The sequence below is a fragment of the Crocuta crocuta genome, unplaced genomic scaffold (assembly GCF_008692635.1).
Source record: "Crocuta crocuta isolate KB4526 unplaced genomic scaffold, BGI_CrCroc_1.0 scaffold278, whole genome shotgun sequence".
NCBI classification, from domain to species: Eukaryota; Metazoa; Chordata; class Mammalia; order Carnivora; family Hyaenidae; genus Crocuta; species Crocuta crocuta.
Window position 1 is genome coordinate 1,739,238 of NW_027532173.1, and position 19,262 is coordinate 1,758,499.

At 42.0% G+C, this 19,262-nt stretch overlaps 1 protein-coding gene across 1 annotated transcript in view; it reads right to left on the reverse strand.

Annotated features, from left to right (window-relative positions):
- The window catches only part of RAB39A (RAB39A, member RAS oncogene family), a gene marked incomplete at its 5' end in the record, with an annotated part of 32,889 nt that extends 32,744 nt beyond the window's left edge, over positions 1-145 (reverse strand). The window contains one exon of the mRNA XM_077777424.1: positions 3-145. Coding sequence (XP_077633550.1) covers positions 3-145 — 143 coding nt within the window. The remainder of the gene's footprint in view (positions 1-2) is intronic.
- Between the last annotated feature and the right edge of the window lie 19,117 nt (positions 146-19,262).

Genomic DNA, 19,262 nt, shown 5'->3' on the forward strand with positions numbered 1-19,262 from the left:
GCTTGATCCTCTTGCCCGGCTCGATCTCCAGCAGGCGCGAGAAGAAGTCCACGCCGACCGTGGGGTCGCAGGCGGGGGAGCGCAGCCCCGGGAAGCGGCCCTGCGTGAAGCGGTGCAGGAGGCACGACTTGCCCACCGNTTCCCGCGGAGGCCCTGCGGGTCCCCGCGCGCCTGAGGGTGCCCGCCGGCGGCGTCCTGCAGTGTAGCCCGGCTCAGCGCCGCCTCCCGCGCGCTACGGCGAAGGAGTTCAAAACAATGGGAATAAATGTGCAGAACAAGGTCTGGATGCTTCTAGCAAGTGCTTTGGCCATTGCTCCTGCCACCGCCGTGTACCTTCTTTCAGAACCACGCAGAGTGAGGAAAAAGCCAGGTACCCTCTCCATCCTCTCTGGGGCTTTGCAGTCCCGAGAGGGACAGGAGGAACCAAAAAAAAAAAAAAAAAGTGAGCTGCTGAGCTGCTCATAAAAGTTCCCATTCTCCCGGCCCTGCGTCCCTACCAGGGTCACTGCTTGGCCGTCAGCTCGGGGATGCAAATAAACCAGCACACCTGAATTCTCAGGAGATCTTCCTGCTTCTTCATGGCTTCCTTAAAGTTGGGTAACAGTGAATTCAGGGTTCTATCTTTGTAAGTGTGTTTTTGCCAAAATAGAGTTTTCAGCGTTTCTACTTCCTTTTCCTGCCCGCATCCAAACTATTGTTCTTCATTCCCACTTCCTATCTTGTTTTGGAGACAAAGGTATCGCTTTCAATATCGCATTAAATCCCCTGTCACCCAAGGGGTGTCGGGATGGTTTTCCCCCCAACAGTTGATCTTTTTGTCATGCTGTTTATACCTCAGATCTCCTGTCTCCAGTTGTTTCTACTACTCAGTGTGTATAAACGTGCTCAAGTAGTCACAGCCTTAGAGCCGAACAAAGTATCTCCACCTCTGCTCCGCCTTTAGGTTTTTGCCTCCTCCATTATTCTCCTTTTCAAGCATTAGGAAAGAGCCGTCTATACTCACTTTTAAGTAATCTCTACACCCAAGGTGAGGCTCAAACCTGCAACCTGGAGATCAGGAGGCGCCATGCCCTCCTGACTGAGCCAGTGGGCAGACTGTCAGAAATTGCGCTTGATAGGCTGCCAGGGGTTTTCCGACTATCAAACCCTCTCTCCCCATCATCTGTCTTTAGGTATCATTTTTCTTGCCCTCCCCGTAGCTGTTGTGGACTACAGTCTGTTGTTAAAAGCTGATTGCCTGACCCAGCTCGTTTCCGTAGTTCTCGTCTAGTCTTCCTCCAGGTAGGGGTGGCCGGGTGACAGAGTTCTGACCGATGACACTTAAATAGGGCTTTTGGTAAAGCTTCTGCTTTTCCAGCAGGAGAGTGGCACCCATACTGCCCCTCACTCTTTCTCTTTTGCTTTTCCTTTCTCCCTGGAAGGTTTAAGAACCATCTTGTGACCATAGAGATGAAGACTAGGTGGCAAAAATGGTGGGAGAGAGAGAGGAAGAGCTTGAGTCCTTCATGGAGTTGCTCCTCTGTTGTGCCAGCTCTGGGCATCTTTTTTTTTTTTTGAGAGAGACAGTGCATGAGCAGGGGAGGGGCAGAGAGAGAGGGAGACACAGAATCAGAAGCAGGCTCCAGGCTCTGAGCTGTCAGCACTGAGCCCGACACGGGGCTCAAACTCACAAACTGCGAGATCATGACCTGAGCCGAAGTCAGGCACTTAACCGACTGAGCCACCCAGGTGCCCCTCTGGGCATCTTGTTAGGGACAAATCAATCATCCCCTGTTTAAGCCACCGATGGTTGGATTTTCCGTAAGTTCAACATGGATACTTTTATTTATTGGCTTCTACATAAGTATTCTCTCCTAGTCTTCTGTATTTTTTTATCCTGATTCACTGACTGCTCTTACACTCATCCGTGTCTTAAATACTGAAATTCCTAAGAGACCCATTTTTCCCTCTTTTTACCCTCTGCTCCTTTCCCCCATCACTTTGAACTACTTCCGGTGACCTCGTCAGCTCCAGTGACGTCAGTTACTCCCTTACCCAAACACATGTCCTTCCCGCCACCGCTGCTCTGTCCTGAGACCCACATTTCCAAATACCTCTGCCCTTAAGTGTTGGATACACATTTCAGATTCAATACATGTGGGTTGGTTAGGATCCTTTGAAACAAACTCCAGTTAGGATGATATGAAAAGAGAAACGCACTTATCATAAGAATATGGAGGTATTTTTACACCATCCACAAGCAGGAGTGCAGATGGTGTCGTAAGGGATTGGAACCACGAAGGGGAAAGCTGTGAGGAACACAGGCAGCATGTGTCTCTGTCTCTCTCATATTTACCTCCTTCTAACATCTGCTTAGTTCTTACCTCTCTGTGAACCAGCTTTGTCTCCTGCTTCGTCTATATGGAAGACTATGGTTGCTGCAAGTTCTGTGTTAGATATCTAGACACATCCAGAGGCTGGTTCCAATTTTTCTCCAGAGACAATCTAATTGACCCAGTTTGGAGCAGGTGTTTATACCAAAGAGATATGGCCAGTGAGACAGGAACATGTAGCAAGCCAATCCCTTTGGATGGAGTATATGGCATATTAGCAGTTCTGGAAAAAGTATTGGTCAGTGGCTTCCCTTTTGTATCCAAAATATAGTCTCTACAATAATGTCCAAACGTGAAATTAGATTTCTTGTCATGTTTCCTTTTCCTGTATTTTTCAGGTTGGTTAGCGTGGTTAGTATCTATTCTAGCTCCCTGGAGAAGTGAGAGCTTGTGGTCCTGAATCTAGGGGCTAAGGGTTTGTGTTGTGTATAAGGAAGGGATGGAATTGGTCTACAGGCAGCAGAGTGTAGAGCTAAGGATAATCTAATACATAGCGTCCTCTACAAAATTAAATGGAAAGCAAAGTAGGCAGGTCAAGTGAAGCCTCTTAAAGGAACTAGTTGGATGGAGCAGAACATAGCTACAAGCCAACAGGATGGAAACGAAACCAGCCCAGAGGATGGCTTGAATGACAGGTCAGAAGCATGGCTAATTAGACGTCATTAGCCAGAGGAAAAGGCATGGGACTTTCTCTAAGGTCCCCAGCCTCAGGAGAGAGCTAACAAGGATCTAAGGTAAGGTAGTTTAGACACCACATTTAGTTGATTAAGATAGAGTAAAAACTTCACCCATCCTGGACGACTCTCTCTCCTCTGGCATATTCCACCACTCAGTAAACCTTGTTGTTTACCTCAGAGGTATCTTTCAGATTTATGACCTTTTCTGAACTCCCTCCTGTCACTGTCTTTGCTCAGTCTCTTATCATTTCAGACTGTACTGCTCAGTAACCTGGGTATTAGTTTCCTAGGTCTGTTGTAACAAAGTACCACTAACAGAATGGCTGAAAGTAATGTCTCAGTTCTGGAAGCCGCAAGTCTGAGGTGTTCCCAGGTCTGTTCCTTCTTTGGGCTGTGAGGGAGTATCTGTTCGAAGCCTCTTTCCTCGCTCCTGGTGCTTGGCTGCCAATCTTTGGCATTCCTTGGCATGTAGGTGTCCCATTCCAGTCCTCCACGGTCACATGACATTTTCCCTGTATTCTTCACATAGTCTTCCCTCTGTGCATGTCTGTATCTGTGTCCACATTTACCCCTTTTTATGAGGACACCAGTCACGGTGGATTAGGGCCCACCATAATGACCTCATTTTAAATTGATCCTTGGCAAAGGCTGTTTCCAAATAAGGCACGTTCTGAAGTCCTGGAGGTTAGGACTTTTTTTTTTTTTGGTATCTTTCTTGAGGGATATAATTCAATCCAGGACAGCCTCACCTTTAGTTCTACATTGCTTCTGGAATTATGACATTGAACACTTTTGGTGACTCATTCACTCTAGGATAAAGTCTGAATAGCTAATCGTGTAAAAATCATAATGTGGCATCTGTGATCTAGTCAGTGACTCCTCTACATGACATGCTATTCATGCGACACTTTATTTCCCCGCGCTATTGTGTCCTCTCCTTATATCCCTTTCACCGTCCAACTGCTCAGCAAATTTCTATTCATCTTTCAAGGCCCAGAACAAATATTATCTCCCCTTTGTAATCTTTCTAAATCATTTATATCCCCAAGGAGAACTTATTTTTCACCCTCTGTGTTTCTACAGCAGTTAGGCAAAGAGTACTCTGTACTTCTGTGATATCTCATATCTTCTACAATATACCTCATTTTGAATTACGGCTATTGGTTTGATGGTCTGGCTGGACTGTAAGTTCCTCAAGGCCAAATGCAATGATTAATTCCTTGTTATTTCCTCAGCACACACACAGCTAGTGCATAGTGGTGCTCTATAAATGCCCACGGAGTGGAAATGAACTGTTAACCCAAAATTCTCTATGACTCTGAACTTCTCTATATATGCAGTCTGCACATATGAGCTTCATAATGAACTAAAATTGATTAATTTTATGATTACTAAAATTTGCCTTTGAATAATCCATGAGTAATTTTAAGTATATTTGGATTATGCATGCTGGTACAAATAATTTAATATTTTAATTAGAAATGCTGTATTCGTGTTTTTAGAAGTTTAAGCTTAGAAAATAAGGCACATAGGTAGGGCAGATTTAAAAACTTTTTTTAGGGGCACCTGGGTGGCTCAGTGGGTTAAGCATCCAACTTCAGCTCAGGTCAATGGTCTCACGGTTCGTAGGTTCGAGCCCCGCGTCGGGTTCTGTGCTGACAGCTCAGAGCCTGGAGCCTGTTTCAGAGTCTGTGTCTCCCTCTCTCTCTGACCCTCCCCTGCTCACACTGTTTCTCTCTCTCAGAAATAAATAAAACAATAAAAATAAAAATAAAAACTTTTTTTAATGTTTATTTATTTTAGAGAGAGAGAGCACAAGTAGGGGAAGTGCAGAGTGGGGGATGGAGAGGTGGGGGACAGAGGATCCAAAGGGGCTTTGTGGTAACAGCAGAAAGTCCAATATGGGGCTCCAACTCACGAACCATGGGATCATGACCTGAGCCGAAGTCAGATGCTCAACCAACTGAGCTGTAAATTCCACAAATGAGTGAAATCATGTGGTATTTGTCTTTCTCTGACTGACTTATTTCATTTAGCATAGTGCCTTCTAGCCCCATCCACGTCATTGCAAATGGCAAGATTTCATTCTTTTTTTTTTTTTATGGCTGAGTAATATTCTAGTGTGTGTGTATCAAATCTTCCTTTTCCATTCATCAGTCAGCGGACACTTGGGCTGAATCCATAGTTTGGCGATTGTTGATAACGCTGCTATAAACATAAGATTGCCTGTGTCCCTTTGAATCATTATTATTGTATCCTTTAGGTAAATACCTTGTAGTGCAATTGCTGGGTCGTAGGGTAGTTCTATTTTTAACTCTTTGCGGGACCTCCATTCCAGAGTGGCTACACCAGTTTGCATTCCCACCAGCAGTGCAAGAGAGTTCCCCTTTCTTCACATCCGTGCTAACATCTGTTGTTTCCTGTGTTGTTAATTTCAGCCATTCTGACAGGGGTGAGGTGGTGTCTCATTGTGGTTCTGATTTGCATTTCCCCGATGATGAGTGATAGTGAACATCTTTTCATGTGTCTCTTAGCCAACTGGGTGTGTCTTCTTTGAACAAACGTCTCATTTTTTATTCCACTCTTTCTCATCTCCCCTGTAAGTATCCCCTCAGAGAATTCCATAGGGTGTATATTCAAAATATATCTAGATTCTAACCATTTCTCACTACTTCCACCTCTGCTACCATGATCCAAGTGGCCATCGTCTCTGGTCTGGATTCCTGGAATAGCATCTAATTAGGCCTTGCCCTGCTATTACTTTTGCTATTTTCAACCTGGCAGCTACAATTCTGCAAGATATAAGTCAGGTCTTGTCACTGCTATGCTCCAGAACTTCTAATGGCTTCTTATGTCACTGAAACACTCAAATTCCTTGGTCTCTCATTACCTCTTGGGTCTCATCTTCTACCTTCTCTTTAATACCTTCACAACATACTGGCCTCTCTCTCCTTTTTTTTTTTTTAGGATGTTATTTTTTAACTAGTCTCTACCCCCAATGTGGGGCTCAAACTCACAACCCTAAAATCAAGAGTTGCATGCTGTACCAACTGAGCAGCCAGGGGCACCAGGCTGGCTTCCTTGATGTTCCTCAAACAGGAGAGGCAGGCTGCCACCTCAGAGTCTTTGTACTTGCTCTTCCCTTTCTTCTTCTATCTTTGCACAGCCTGCTCTCTCACCTCATTCAAGCTCCACTCGAATGTCTTCATTCGACTGTATTTAAGACTGTCCCCCTACCCCCTTCTCTGCTTTATCTTTCTCCATAGTACTTATTACCACGTAACATAATATGCATTTTACTTATTCATTTTGTTTATTGTTTGCCACCCTCCCCGCCCCCCCAAGGGAATGTAAGCTACATGAAGGGAGGGATTTTTGCTTTGGTCTGTTTTATTCACAGTTGTATCCCAGTGCCTACCACAGCACCCGGATTATATATAATAGGCAGTCAATAAATATTCGTTGAATAAATTTAAAGTTTCCACAAGTTTCCCCCCAGAAGACAAAATCAAGGTAACTGATAAGGTATCTTTTTTTTTTTTCAGTATTTTATTTTTAAGTAATATCAACACCCAACATGGGCCTTGAACTTGAACTCCGAGATCAAGAGTTGCATGCTCTACTGACTGAGCCAACCAGGTTTCCTGATAAGGAATCTTTAAATTGAAAAGATAGTGACATTTAATTTCAGATGAAGACTGAAGACTTTGGATGGGAATAAAAAAAAAAATGTTTCGGTGTGGAGAATAGAGAAAGAGTATTATCAGTTACAATTTTGTATTTGTAAAGTTAGTGTTTCCTAAATACGAAACACTAAATCTTTACCTACCAATGATCAATTTTGATAATAAATTTGATGTCAAAACTAGCCGTTCTCTTCGTGGTTCTACAGGGAGTCATGAGATGGATGAGAGGGCTCCATACGAAGTGATTAATATCCTTACTACCCTTAATACCTGGTCCTCAAAATCAGTAGCTGATTACTCTGGAAATGAAGTTCGGATTTGAACTGATTAGCTAGTCTCATTTAACCATCTTATAGGACTGTTTGAGACAAATAGAATTTTCCAGAGTGTCTGATTTCAGCGTGGACTGAAATCATTGCATAAAATTAGAAATCGGTTTGAAATGTAAGTGCATGCTATTCTTAATACTCTAAAAAATTATGATCGCCACAATTCTTTTCTGCATAGGGCTGTTCATCCAAAGTGAACCAGAAGTCAATTTACACTTTAAAAATAAACTAATTTTCAGGGAGCCTGGGCGGTTCAGTCAGTTGAGCATCTGACCCTTGATTTTTGCCTCAGGTCGTGATCCCAGGCTCGTGGGATCAAGCCCCACATCGGGCTCTGTGCTGAGCATAGAGCCTAGTTGAGGTTCTCTGTCTCCCTCTCTCTCTGTACTTTCCCTGCTTGGGCCCTCTCTTTCTGTCTCTAAATAAACACATAAATAAACAAAACAACTAATTTTCTAACTTGTGTAGGCGTTGGTTTTATTTTGTTATATTTGCCTCACAAGGGGCATGTGAATGGTAGAATTTCCTCCATAGACTCCTCTGTACTTAAAAAATACAACTCTACAGCCATTGCATTGTGAAGGCTTTTGCCATTTCTCAGTTGTACCAATGTCCAATTCTGCTCCCCATCTCCAATAAAGCAAGCTTATATAAACATCCAGGAATTTATTTTTTTTTAAATTTATTTATTTCTAGGAGAGAGAGAGCGCGTGAGCAGGGGAGGGTCAGAGAGAGAGGGAGACACAGACTCCGAAATAGGCTCCAGGCTCTGAGCTGCGAGTCAGCACAGAGCCCGACGCGGGGCTCGAACCCACGAACTGCGAGACCATGACCCAAGCGAAAGTCGGACGCTTAACCGACTAAGCCACCCAGGCGCCCCAAACTTCCAGGAATTTAAATGACCTCAATAAACACGGGGAGGGAGAAAAAAGCCTGAATAGACAGAGTTTAAACTTGCAATGGTTGGGGGAAAAATAAACACATTAGGTCATTCAGCAGAATGGAGACTCGAAGATGAAGCTGAATTGTAGGAAGATAAAGTTATAGTTTATTTGCATGCCCGAAGCAATAGGCTGAAAATACTTATCTGCTAAAAGAGGAAGAACTGATCCAGATGATAGCTGACATGTAAGAGTGATTCAAACACATGTGTACTCCAGGAAAGTATGCACTTTCATTCAGACACAACATGCATGTGAGTCTCAGGACTTTTGTGAGAAATATATACATGAGTGGTGAATGAAAAATCTTGAATGCATAGCTACATTTTACCCTGTCCTCCCTCTGGAATGCCCATGGTGGACTTCTTATATCACTTGGTTGTAGTCTTGTAATAGTGCTGGTCCATCTCTATTGCTTCAGAAGTCATCCAGGTTGACTAAATTCTGGTCAATTCTATCTTGTATATATTTTTCAAATCTGTGTACGCTTTGCCTTCCCCAGCACTGTTGCCCAGATTTTGACACTTACCTCTTAACCGGAATTGTTATAAGCTCAATTACTTGGGTTTTGTCCAACACCCAAAGATCTTCAAGAAAGTTTCTAACATGTAGAATAATCTAATCATATTACACCTAGCTCAAACTATTTCAAACATCCCATGTATACACATATATACAATGCTTAAAGAATAACATTTAAACTTATTAGGGTGGCATAAAAGATATGCTTTGGTACCATGGGATTTTCCTTTATCTTCCACTTTCTGTTTGCTTTTACATTATTATGCTATATGTGGCTCCTGAAATGCCCTGGTCTAGCTCAACACCATATATTTTGCATCTGTTAGTGTTAGCATTAAATTAGGCTATGAGTGACAGAAATAACAATAATCGCTGAAATATGAAGGAAACTTATTTCTCCTTTGTGTAAAAGAAGTTGGACTGTCTAAGATCAACAGGGCAGCTTTACAAAGGTAGGGACCCAGGCTCTACCAACATGGAGGAAGCAGTCTTAAACCCAGAATAGGAACTGAGTTCTTTTGACACCGTCTGATCCTTAGCATTGAGCTACAGCTAAAATGAGATATGCCCTTGGATTTTTAAATTACATGTGTGATCATAAATTCAGGCCATGGTGTCTAAGGTGAATAAAGAAGGAAATGAGGGCAAGACACTTGGATAGATTGAAGTGGTGGTGGTGGTAGTGGTGGTGATGGTGATGGTAGAGGTGATGGTGATCATGGTGATGGTGGTGGTAGTGGTGGTGATGATGATGGTGAAGGTGGTGGTGGGAGTGGCAGCTGTAGTGATGGTGGTGGGAGTGGTGGTGGTAGTGGTGATTGTGGTGGTGGAGTGTCCTTAATGAGGTGAAGAATGTGGCAGTGCACTACTTAGGTAAAGAAGCTGGATGGACAGCAAAGAGGTTGAGATGTTAGATTTTTAATTTTGGAAGTAAGTGGACCCATTTCTGGTGATGATATTCAGGATGTGACTACTCTGGAAAGTAGGTACCTCAGTGGTCTAGATGAAAAATGTCCATAAAGAGGAGGCAGTCAAGAAAGTGAGAGGTCTGTGGGATTTGATGGTTTTGTATAAATGCCCCTTGGTGTAGGCCAGTGACATGATGTCTGAGTTTAATTTAGCAAGAATAGGATTGTCAGAAGCTGAGGTCCACTTCTCTTCCGGTTTGGTCTTTTCTAGAGATTGATCTTAGCATGAACTGGGGGAATAGCTCGTTCAGTCATTCTTCCAGAAATATTCTTTGTCTGAGTTTGGAAAAGGATTGTGAATTCAATGTTATTCTCAATGCCAGGTACCTGGAATGTAGTTCAAGGTAGAGCCATAAATATTAATAGTGATCTGGTCTGGGGATAGGAGTGACAGCTTCTTTTGAGGGCAGAAAAGTCTTAAAGGGCATGGAGGTAGGTCAATACTTTTGGGTAGGGCCTAGATTCTTCTCAGGCAGTAGTTTGGAATTCATTCTAGCACAAAGACGCAAAGATCCTTAGGACCCCAAAGTTCAATATAAGAAAGCATGACTTTAGGAACTTAACATGGAAAAGTTTTACATGAGATGAAACTACATGTCAGTCTCAACCATTCAAAATGAAAATTCAGTGAGTTAACTTGGAGAAGTTTATAATTGACAAACAAGTTAAACATTGGTATCTGTCTTTCAAGGGTGAGAATTTATCGTTAGAACAGTTGACTTTTAGAAGCATTTCTTGTCTGAAAATAGATAGCAGAGCAGTTATAGTAGAAACATTTAAAAGTGATTCACATTTAAGATGGTTAGTTTTTTAGTTTGTTTTGTTTTATGGCTAGGGACCTGTAATCTACTCACCCAAGAGTGGTATCATAAGGTACAAATTAAAAAACAGGGGATGGAACATAGTTTATCTTTATTCCAGTGGAAATTGCCATCTGCTTTATCAAAAGACCGTTTCTACCAGTGAACAGGCTATTCACAAATGAAGATATATAAATGGCTATTAAGCACTGAAAAAATGCCCAACTTCACTAGTAATCAAAGAGATGCAAATGAAATCAATGATATGCAATTTTTACCTCTCAAATTGACAGCTTTGCTGAGGGTGACTAACTTGATGATCGATCACTTTGGTTTTCCCTTACCTCACTTTTCCCATCACTGGAAATTAAATGACTCACACGTTAGGGTATAAATCATCACAGTGAATTTCAAGATCATTAAAGAAAACAATTTTGTTGGAATTTCTAAATTCCATGAGGAATGCAGAAGCAAATTTTCCTCTAATCTCAGACCTAAAACATTTAGAAAATTTTTCTCCACACAAATGCTCAGAAACCAATATTATTGAAGCAGATCAAAGAGAAAGAATTGGCTCTCCTCCTTCTCAGATGCCATTTATTTCTGATTGGAAGTTCACCAAAGAGTGTTCAGGACCTATTCACCTTATCAGAGCTAAATGCTTGGGCTCTTATTATTCCTTAAGAAAGGATTTAGCTTTTACTACATTTTCTATAAAGCAACATTTCATTAGAATAGGCAGCCTGAAATGTAGCCTGCATTCTTCAATCATGCATTCACAGAGTTACTGCAAAAGAGTGACCATTTATTTTTATTAAAAACATAGAGACATAGTGAATTGTGTAGTGTTTTTTTTAAAGAATTTATTTTTAAATAATTTCTACATAATTTCTACACCCAATGTGGGGCTTGAACTTAACAACCCTGAGATCAAGAGTCACGCACTCCACTGACTGAGCCAGCCAGGCACCCTGAGACTTAATGCCGTGTAAGAGTCATTGTTATGATTCTCCCTTAGTCACATATATTGAACAGAATTTCCCTAACATCCTAAAGATCTCAAAAAGAAAAAGGAAAAAGGTTTTTCTTTTCCTAAACCACTGTCTTTCAGTTCTCTTCAGATGATGGTGTCTGGCCAGTAGTTCTTTGATGGCTTGGATGGTCATGATTTCAGCCTTGTCTTCCAAGGCTTTCAGGGAGGGTCAGTAGGGTCTAAATATTCTGTGGCCACCTGCTACCCATGCCCCCAGCCACATCCTGCCATGCACACGTGCACACCTTTCCTCCGTGTCTCCGCGCCATGATCACCAGTGTTTGGCTCTCCTCTTCAAGTCTACCTCCCGCCACCTCCACACAACCCATCTGTAGAGCTGGAAGAGTCCTGAAAGACTATCCAGCCTAGCAAAAGCCCATCGTTCTAAGTTTAATTTTTGTCAAAGTGTAACAATATATGGAGGCAGTTTCAACTAAATTCCCTGTGCAACAGACAACATCTTCCAAACCATCTTCAGGCCAAGATGCAAACATTTCAAGACACTCCCCAAAACAGGTCTTTCAACTCCTATAGCCCTGTCTATGGAGAAAGTGTAAGGTCATGGGTTGTGGGTGATGAGACGTGAGTTTTGCATAGAGCTGCTGGCGTTGTGAGCCCCTCCTCCCCTCCCCAAGGATGCCTGCTCTTTGTCTCAAGTCCAGGGAAAGAGCCTAAACAGGATCACTCACAGAGTTCAACATGTGCCCCTAGCAGTTGGCGAATGTGTGTTTTTTAAAAATTAATGTTTATTTTTGAGAGAGAGACAGAGACAGAGTGTGAGCAGGGGAGGGACAGAGAGAAAGGGAGACACAGTCTGAAGCAGGTTCCAGGCTCTGAGCTGTCAGCACAGAGCCTGATGCGGGGCTCGAACGCACAGACTGTGAGATCATGACCTGAGCCGAAGTTGGAGGTTTAAACAACAGAGCCACCCAGGCTGGGGAATGTGTTTTAACTACACCTGAGAAATCTAAAGAGCGAGGGGCTTGCTGGCTCTCTGTTCCAGTGCAGGAGCGAAGCAGAGGTTGCCCATGTGTTGGGACTAACCTGCATTTCTCTACTTTGTTGGGGCAAAGGATGAGTACGTGTCTTCCGTGGACCACAAGGAATCATGCGTGTGAGAAGCCAGTGTGGAAGGGTCCCCGAGTCTCCACTGCAGATGCACCACTGGATGCCTGTGGACTGCGGAAGCAGCAGCCAGAATACAGCGGTCAGAATACAGAGGCTCGCACCCACGTCAAGGGACTTGTCACCGGGAACTTTCTAGCGATGTGGGATTTATGAAGACTGCACAAACTCTGCCAAGCTGCCCAGGATTTAAAAAAAGCTGATTTAAAATCTTCTCTGAGACCAGAGAGAATGACCGCCGCATCACCACCACAGTGCCGGTTAGGTATGAATTCTTATACTTTCCTTTCCTTTCTTTTCCATGTTCTAAGACCTTGAGTGGCCAAAACCCAGGGCTGGCAAGACGAGGGAGAAGCAGTAGATGGGGTGGAGGGCGGATGCTGCCTTTGCTCTCTTCTCAAGAGCAGGCTTCTGGCTGCAACAGGCTGGGGTTGGGGGGGNTGGAGATTTTTATTATCGAATTGAGTGTGTGTTGTATGACCTGAAGAGAATACATGGGCATTTTATTATCTAAGAATGGCCCGAAACTAGCCAGTGAGACTAGTGAGCTAGTGAGATCATGATCTGAGCCGAAGTTGGGCACTTAACCCACTGAGCCACCCGGGTACTCTGTCACTTCCCTGCTCAATGACTTCAAATAAACTGTTATTTTTTTTATTTTTTATTTTTTTTGCTTTTCCTGATTGAATTTCTCAATACCAACTATAGAAATGGATCAGTCGTCTTTATTATTTTTTATTTTTTTAAATGTTAATTTATTTTTGAGACAGAGAGACTGACTGTGAGCGGGGAAGGGGCAGCGAGAGAGGGAGACACAGAATCCGAAGCAGTCTCCAGGCTCTGAGCTGTCAGCACAGAGCCTGATGCAGGGCTCAAAGTCACGAACCATGAGCCGAAGTTGAATGCTCAACCGACTGATCCACCCAGGTGCCCCAGATGCCATGCTTATTATATACTCAGTGTCCACTTCACTCAGTCCTGAATTCAAGTCTCTGTGCATGCATGTGATTAATAAAATTGAAGTCTTCCAGAGACTCGGGTGAATGTGGTTTTAGCTTTCCAGCCTCTATACAATGGGGAGATGAACACCAGGAGGAGGTTAGGGTGTTTGGTGAGCCAATCCCCTGCACCTGCCACACCATGGCTCTTTCTTACTTGATACACTTTTTGACTTGGTGGATCACTTCTTCAACAGCTTCCCGAAAAAGGATGTGTAGCAAGGAATTTTTTGAGAAATTTCCTGTCTAAAATGTCTTTACTTTACCTTCCTATGTACCTCATAGTTTGTCCTAGTATTTAATGGTTGGAGATCATTTTCCGTTAGAATTTTGAAGACATTTTAATATTGTCTCCTAGATTCCAGGGTTGTGGTTAAGAAGTTCAATGCTATTTTTTTTATTAAATATTTTTATTTATTTCTAGGAGAGAGAGAGAGAGAGAGAGAGCATGAGCAGGGGAGGGTCAGAGAGAGAGGGAGTCACAGACTCTGAAACAGGCTCCAGGCTCTGAGCTGGCAGTCAGCACAGAGCCCGACGCGGGGCTCGAACCCACGAACCGCGAGATCATGACCTACGCGAAAGTCGGACGCTTAACCGACTAAGCCACCCAGGCGACCCAGTTCAATGCTATTTTTATACCTAAATGTTTGTGTGGAAACAACTTGCTTTTTCCCTCTCTGATCCACTTTTTGGATCCTTTCTTTATGTCTAGTTTTATAAAATGTTACAAGGATGTGACTTTCTCTTTTGCTGCAGATGCTTTAATTATGGATACTCTGGCTTTTCCATACTAGGATATTTTTGGCATTTGTTTTCAACTTGAGAATTTCCTTTTCTTCATTTCTTCATTCTCTTCCTAAAATGCCTTCATTTTCTTCCTGAAATGCCTGAAACGTTGGATCTATCCTCTGATTTTGGATAAATCTTCTGATTTGCTTATTATTTCCTTTTTTCTATTTTTTTGTACCTTGGTTTCACTTCTTAGCAGATTTCCTCTACTTTGTCTTTCAATCTTTCTGATGAATTTAAAATTTTTCCTACCATCCTTTAATTTCTGAGAAGTTTTTGTTGTTGTTGTTGATGCTTTCTGATTATTTTCTTTTTATAGCATACTGTTCTTGTTTCATAGATACATTATTGTATTATCTCTCTGGTAATATTATTATTTTTAAAGTTTTATTTCAGTCCTGGCGTAGTCTTTTTTCTCTGACTTCATTTTATTCTATCTAGTGGCTTGTTTTGGCTTCTGACTTTCCACGCTATGTTTCAGCTTCCTTAATTCTGCTAAGTCAGCTACCAATTGTTCAAGTACTTTTATCTTCTGAAATTTGGTTAACACTCTTGTTTGCTGTCAACTTTTCTTCTCTTTTGTCCTGGTGGGTTTATGTCTTCCTTTTGTTTTTGTTTTTGTTAATCTGTTTACTGTGTCATTCCCTGAGGCTTTGGAAAGGAACAAAGATAAACATACATGTTCAATACACTATGTTTTAAGATGACTTTCATTTGACGTGTGAGGAATGAAGATCCAGGGGAGTGAGGTGCTCTCCCCAAGATCCAAACACCAGTCTGTGGCAAAGCCAAGCTATTCCTTAGGTTTTCTGATTTCAAGTTTAAGGTTATTACCTATTTCTGTTCTACTCTTCCTTCCCTCCTGTCCCTAGCACTTATAACTATCTGATAGTCTACCTCTGTATTATTCATTCATTCATTTATTCATTCATGCCTTTCCCCAACCCATCTTCTATGCTATCTATATGCAATTGCTAGAACCGTGCCCAGCAAGATTAAACACTCAAGATTTCATTATTGAATCAATAATGAAAAAGTGGGTGACCTATACCATAGATTTCCTCTCACTTAGGATTATGCTTTTAGGGAAGACAAACTCTTCTTTAGGTGATGGTTGATGAGAGGATTTCAGACATGTTGACTTGGGATTTGGGAAGATAATCTCTAACCTTCTTTTGTTAAAAGGCAGAACACAGGGTGATTGACAGCCTGGAATTTGAAGACAGAGGTAGATTACAGTCTTGAGTTCAAATTCTCCTACCTCACTTACACTCTGCATAGCCTCCCCCTCCTTTTCAAAAGTCTCAGCACATAAGAAAATCTGAGTTTTAAATCCCAAGAATAATACTCTTTCAATTTCTTTTCCCCACCCCTCCAAAATCATTCTCCCTGTTTGGACTTCTACAGTGTCTGTTTTTGAAGAAAGGAGGCATTTGTTCCTTTGTTTGCATAGGTAAGTGTTAATCATATTTTATAGAACTGATGTGAGTCTACTAGCCACTCCCAGGCTAGAAAAATCGTTTTTTATTTTCTTTCCCTAAATCTTCAGAGTAGGCTGACTATGGTGCTTAACAATGCTTTAGTTTTTTATTAATGCTAGACATACATTCTGACCTTTAGTGCTTTTGGCTGAAGACCACAGGAAGATAGTATAGCAAGTAATTACATTTTACTTCTAGCCCTTATTTCTAATTGGTCCATTACTTCTTGATAACTTAATGAAGCTAAGAATAAAACCCTTTCAGATTACCGAAGCACTCTTTTTTAGGTCATATAGAAATTACTGTTGTGTTAAGGCTTTATTCTGGGAAATACCAGACTATGGTAGAGCTCCCAAAATGTTACATACACTAAGCATCTGTCCCATTGGATTACTTTTGGCCTCCAAGTATTTGAATGTGTATAATGTTTTCCTTAAACAGTGAAGTTTTTCCTTCACTTTCCTTCTGCTGTTGCAACTCAGATACACGTGGAGGCAGTGCAGTCTAATGGACAGATCCAAAGGTGACAGCCGGCTTTCACGTCCGGGATCTGTTGTTGACCAGTAATATGATTATGCTCACTGGTGTGTGTTATTAAACCTATACCTTTGCATTTCCATACATAAAAGGTATTCTTTTTGGAAGAACAAAAGAATATTGTACATTTGGAAGGGCTACATCAGCTTGATATTAGTGGATAGCAACAAATCACTTCTGAGCGATAGACACAAATTTTTACTACCCCGCTATACATTTCCATCTGGATGTCTTAGAGGCATTCCAAACACAAAAGTCCAATGTAAAATTCATTATTTCCCGTTTCAGACTGGTTCTTCTCCCTAGAGCCTTCAAGAGGAAAAAAACCCATCTTTTTTGCCTTAGTCAGAAGCCCCTCCCCTTTTCCTGTAAGCTCTATCAGCACTCAAGTTCTAGACTCTACTTTCTGAATGTGCTCACGCCCTGTTCCCTCCTTTCCACCCCTAGGTTAGGCTTCCATTGTCTTTGCCTGGACTATTACACTTGCCTCCTTACTAGCGTTTCTGCTGCTCCGTCCTGTCCGTCACACACGTGAATACCACATCTGCGAGCCAGCCACACCTTGTGTTTGTAACTCTTCCTCCCTTTGCCTGTCACATTCTAGTTCTTTGTCCACCAAACCACTACTTTTTAAGAAGCTGCCTTATTCATCTCGGTGAAATTATTTCTGATCCCGTTACCCTCTTAATGCTGTCTCTTGCCTTTTGCATCAAGACTCTCCTCCCTTCTACCTTGCATAGAAACTACTGTTGAACTTTATCTGGAGACTTGATGTATCTGTGTTTAAGGGCCCAGACTGTGGAATCAGCAAATCTGGGTTTGAACACATTATTTATTAACTGTGTGACTTTGAGCAATTTACATAACCTCTCTAGGCCTCAGTTTCTTGTTCTATAAAGTGGGGATAATAAAAACGTGGAAGCACATCATCATCATCATCGTCATAGTCCTAACAAGCATTATTATTATTGCATCATTTTACTTCGTTTTAATTGGTGATTTATATGTCTGGATTCCTGCATTGCCCACGAGCATCTGAAGTCAGAACGTCCTTAACTAATTATGAAGCAGCATTAACTAAGCACTTTTTATGTGCTTACATCCATTTACATATTTGTGTGCAAACACTTCATCAGCCTCCATCTCACATAAGTGAGTAATATGCATTTAATTTGAAAACATTCCAAAATTTATCTGTCTTGATATGTTACGATTTCTCTTGGCATAATTCATGAAAAAGAGTTTTGCTTCGTACCATTTCTGTTTTTTCATTATTCTTTAGTAACATTTCTGTATCTCATTATTTGCCCGACTAATACTGAGAGATAAACTTCTACAATAATACTCGTGTCATCATTTGTATTACATATGTCCGTTTCTTGCACTGACATCCATTAGATGTTTTGGCTTCCGCACAAGACCTCCCTCTAAGTGAGGGCATTTGCTAGGTTGATTCTGTTTTTCTGTATCTGCATTCTCATCCTCAGGAAATTTAGTTTCATTTCCTTGTCCAGCTACCACTGCTAGGCCAGAGTTCCAGATTTCCTTTCCTAGCAGTCTTTTCCTTTTTCTTTTCTTTCTTTTTTTTTACTTTTGAGTAGCCTGTGATCAGTCCTTTATTTTTTTACTTTTTTAATGTTTATTTTTATTTTTGAGAGAGAGAGAGAGAGAGAGAGAGTGAGACCAGGGGAGGGGCAGAGAGAGAGAGAGAGAGAGACAGACTCCAAAACAGGCTCAAGGCTCTGAGCTACCAGAACAGAGCCCGGCGGTGGAACTCAAACTCATGACCTGTGAGATCATGACCTGAGCTGAAGTCAGACTCTCAACCAACTGAGCCACCCAGGTGCTCCTCTTGCAGTCTTCTCCATGAATGTTAAACAGGAGACATGACTCCCTGAAAACCTAGCTGCTCCTCGAAGCTTGAAAATCGAGTCCATTTTCTTCTTTGCAAACTGACTCCTCCTGGTTTCTCTTTCTCTGTCAATATGATTCCTTTCTTTCTTCTTCTTTTTTTAATATTTTTTTATTTTGTAGAGAGAGAGAGAGGGAGGCAGAACGAGCAAGGGAGGGGCAGAGAGAGACACACACACAGAATCCGAAACAGGCTCCAGGCTCTGAGCTGTCAGCACACAGCTCCACATGGGGTGTGAACCGGTGAACTGCGAGATCAAGCCCTGAGCAGAAGTCAGACATTTAACCGACTGAGCCACCCAGCCGTCCCAATATGATTCCTTTCTTAGTCCAGTCTTTCATCTCTTCTTGCCAAGTAATCACCAGCTTCTGTAGGTTTTAAGGAGGCCTCCTTTGTTCTGGTTCTTTCTTGTCTATTCCTCTTACCACTATTCATGATCCACTGGACGCTGCTACAGAATCCACGCTGCCCTAATCACCTGCTAATGGCTCTCCCACATTCAACCCTTCCTTTCTAATGTGTCCTACAGGAGCCCATTTTAGTACGGGCTGCTCCAAAAGCCTCTTAAGAACCATCTATACAGTGAAACTGAAACTACTTGACCTCAGTTCAGGGCCCTTGCTAATTGAATCCCAGCCTACGTTTCTTTCCTTGTCTTCTGTTTCGTATCATGAAGTCCCCTTTTTCAGCCAGGCTGTTTGCTCATTCTTCCATGCTGAGATGCAATACTCTACTTTTCACCTTGATTCCAGATGCTCTCTTACTCATCACCTATCCAAGGTCCTAGGCATAATTTAAAGTTCAGAAAAAGAGGTGGGGTTTTTTGAAGTTTTTTCTGATTGAGTCTGGTCCTGTCTAATCTAATTTTGGCATTTGACATATAATGCCCTACTTTGTCAGTTAATTTTTATTATACATGCTTTATTTCCCCTATATTTTGCTAATTTCTTGATGCCAAGGACACATATACATATTAATATACATATATTCACGTTTTGAGCCCAAAGACCCTATACATTAAACCCAAAACTGGGACCTATAGGCTATGAAAGTACAATAGTACTTATCGGCGGACAGTACTGTGATTTGAAT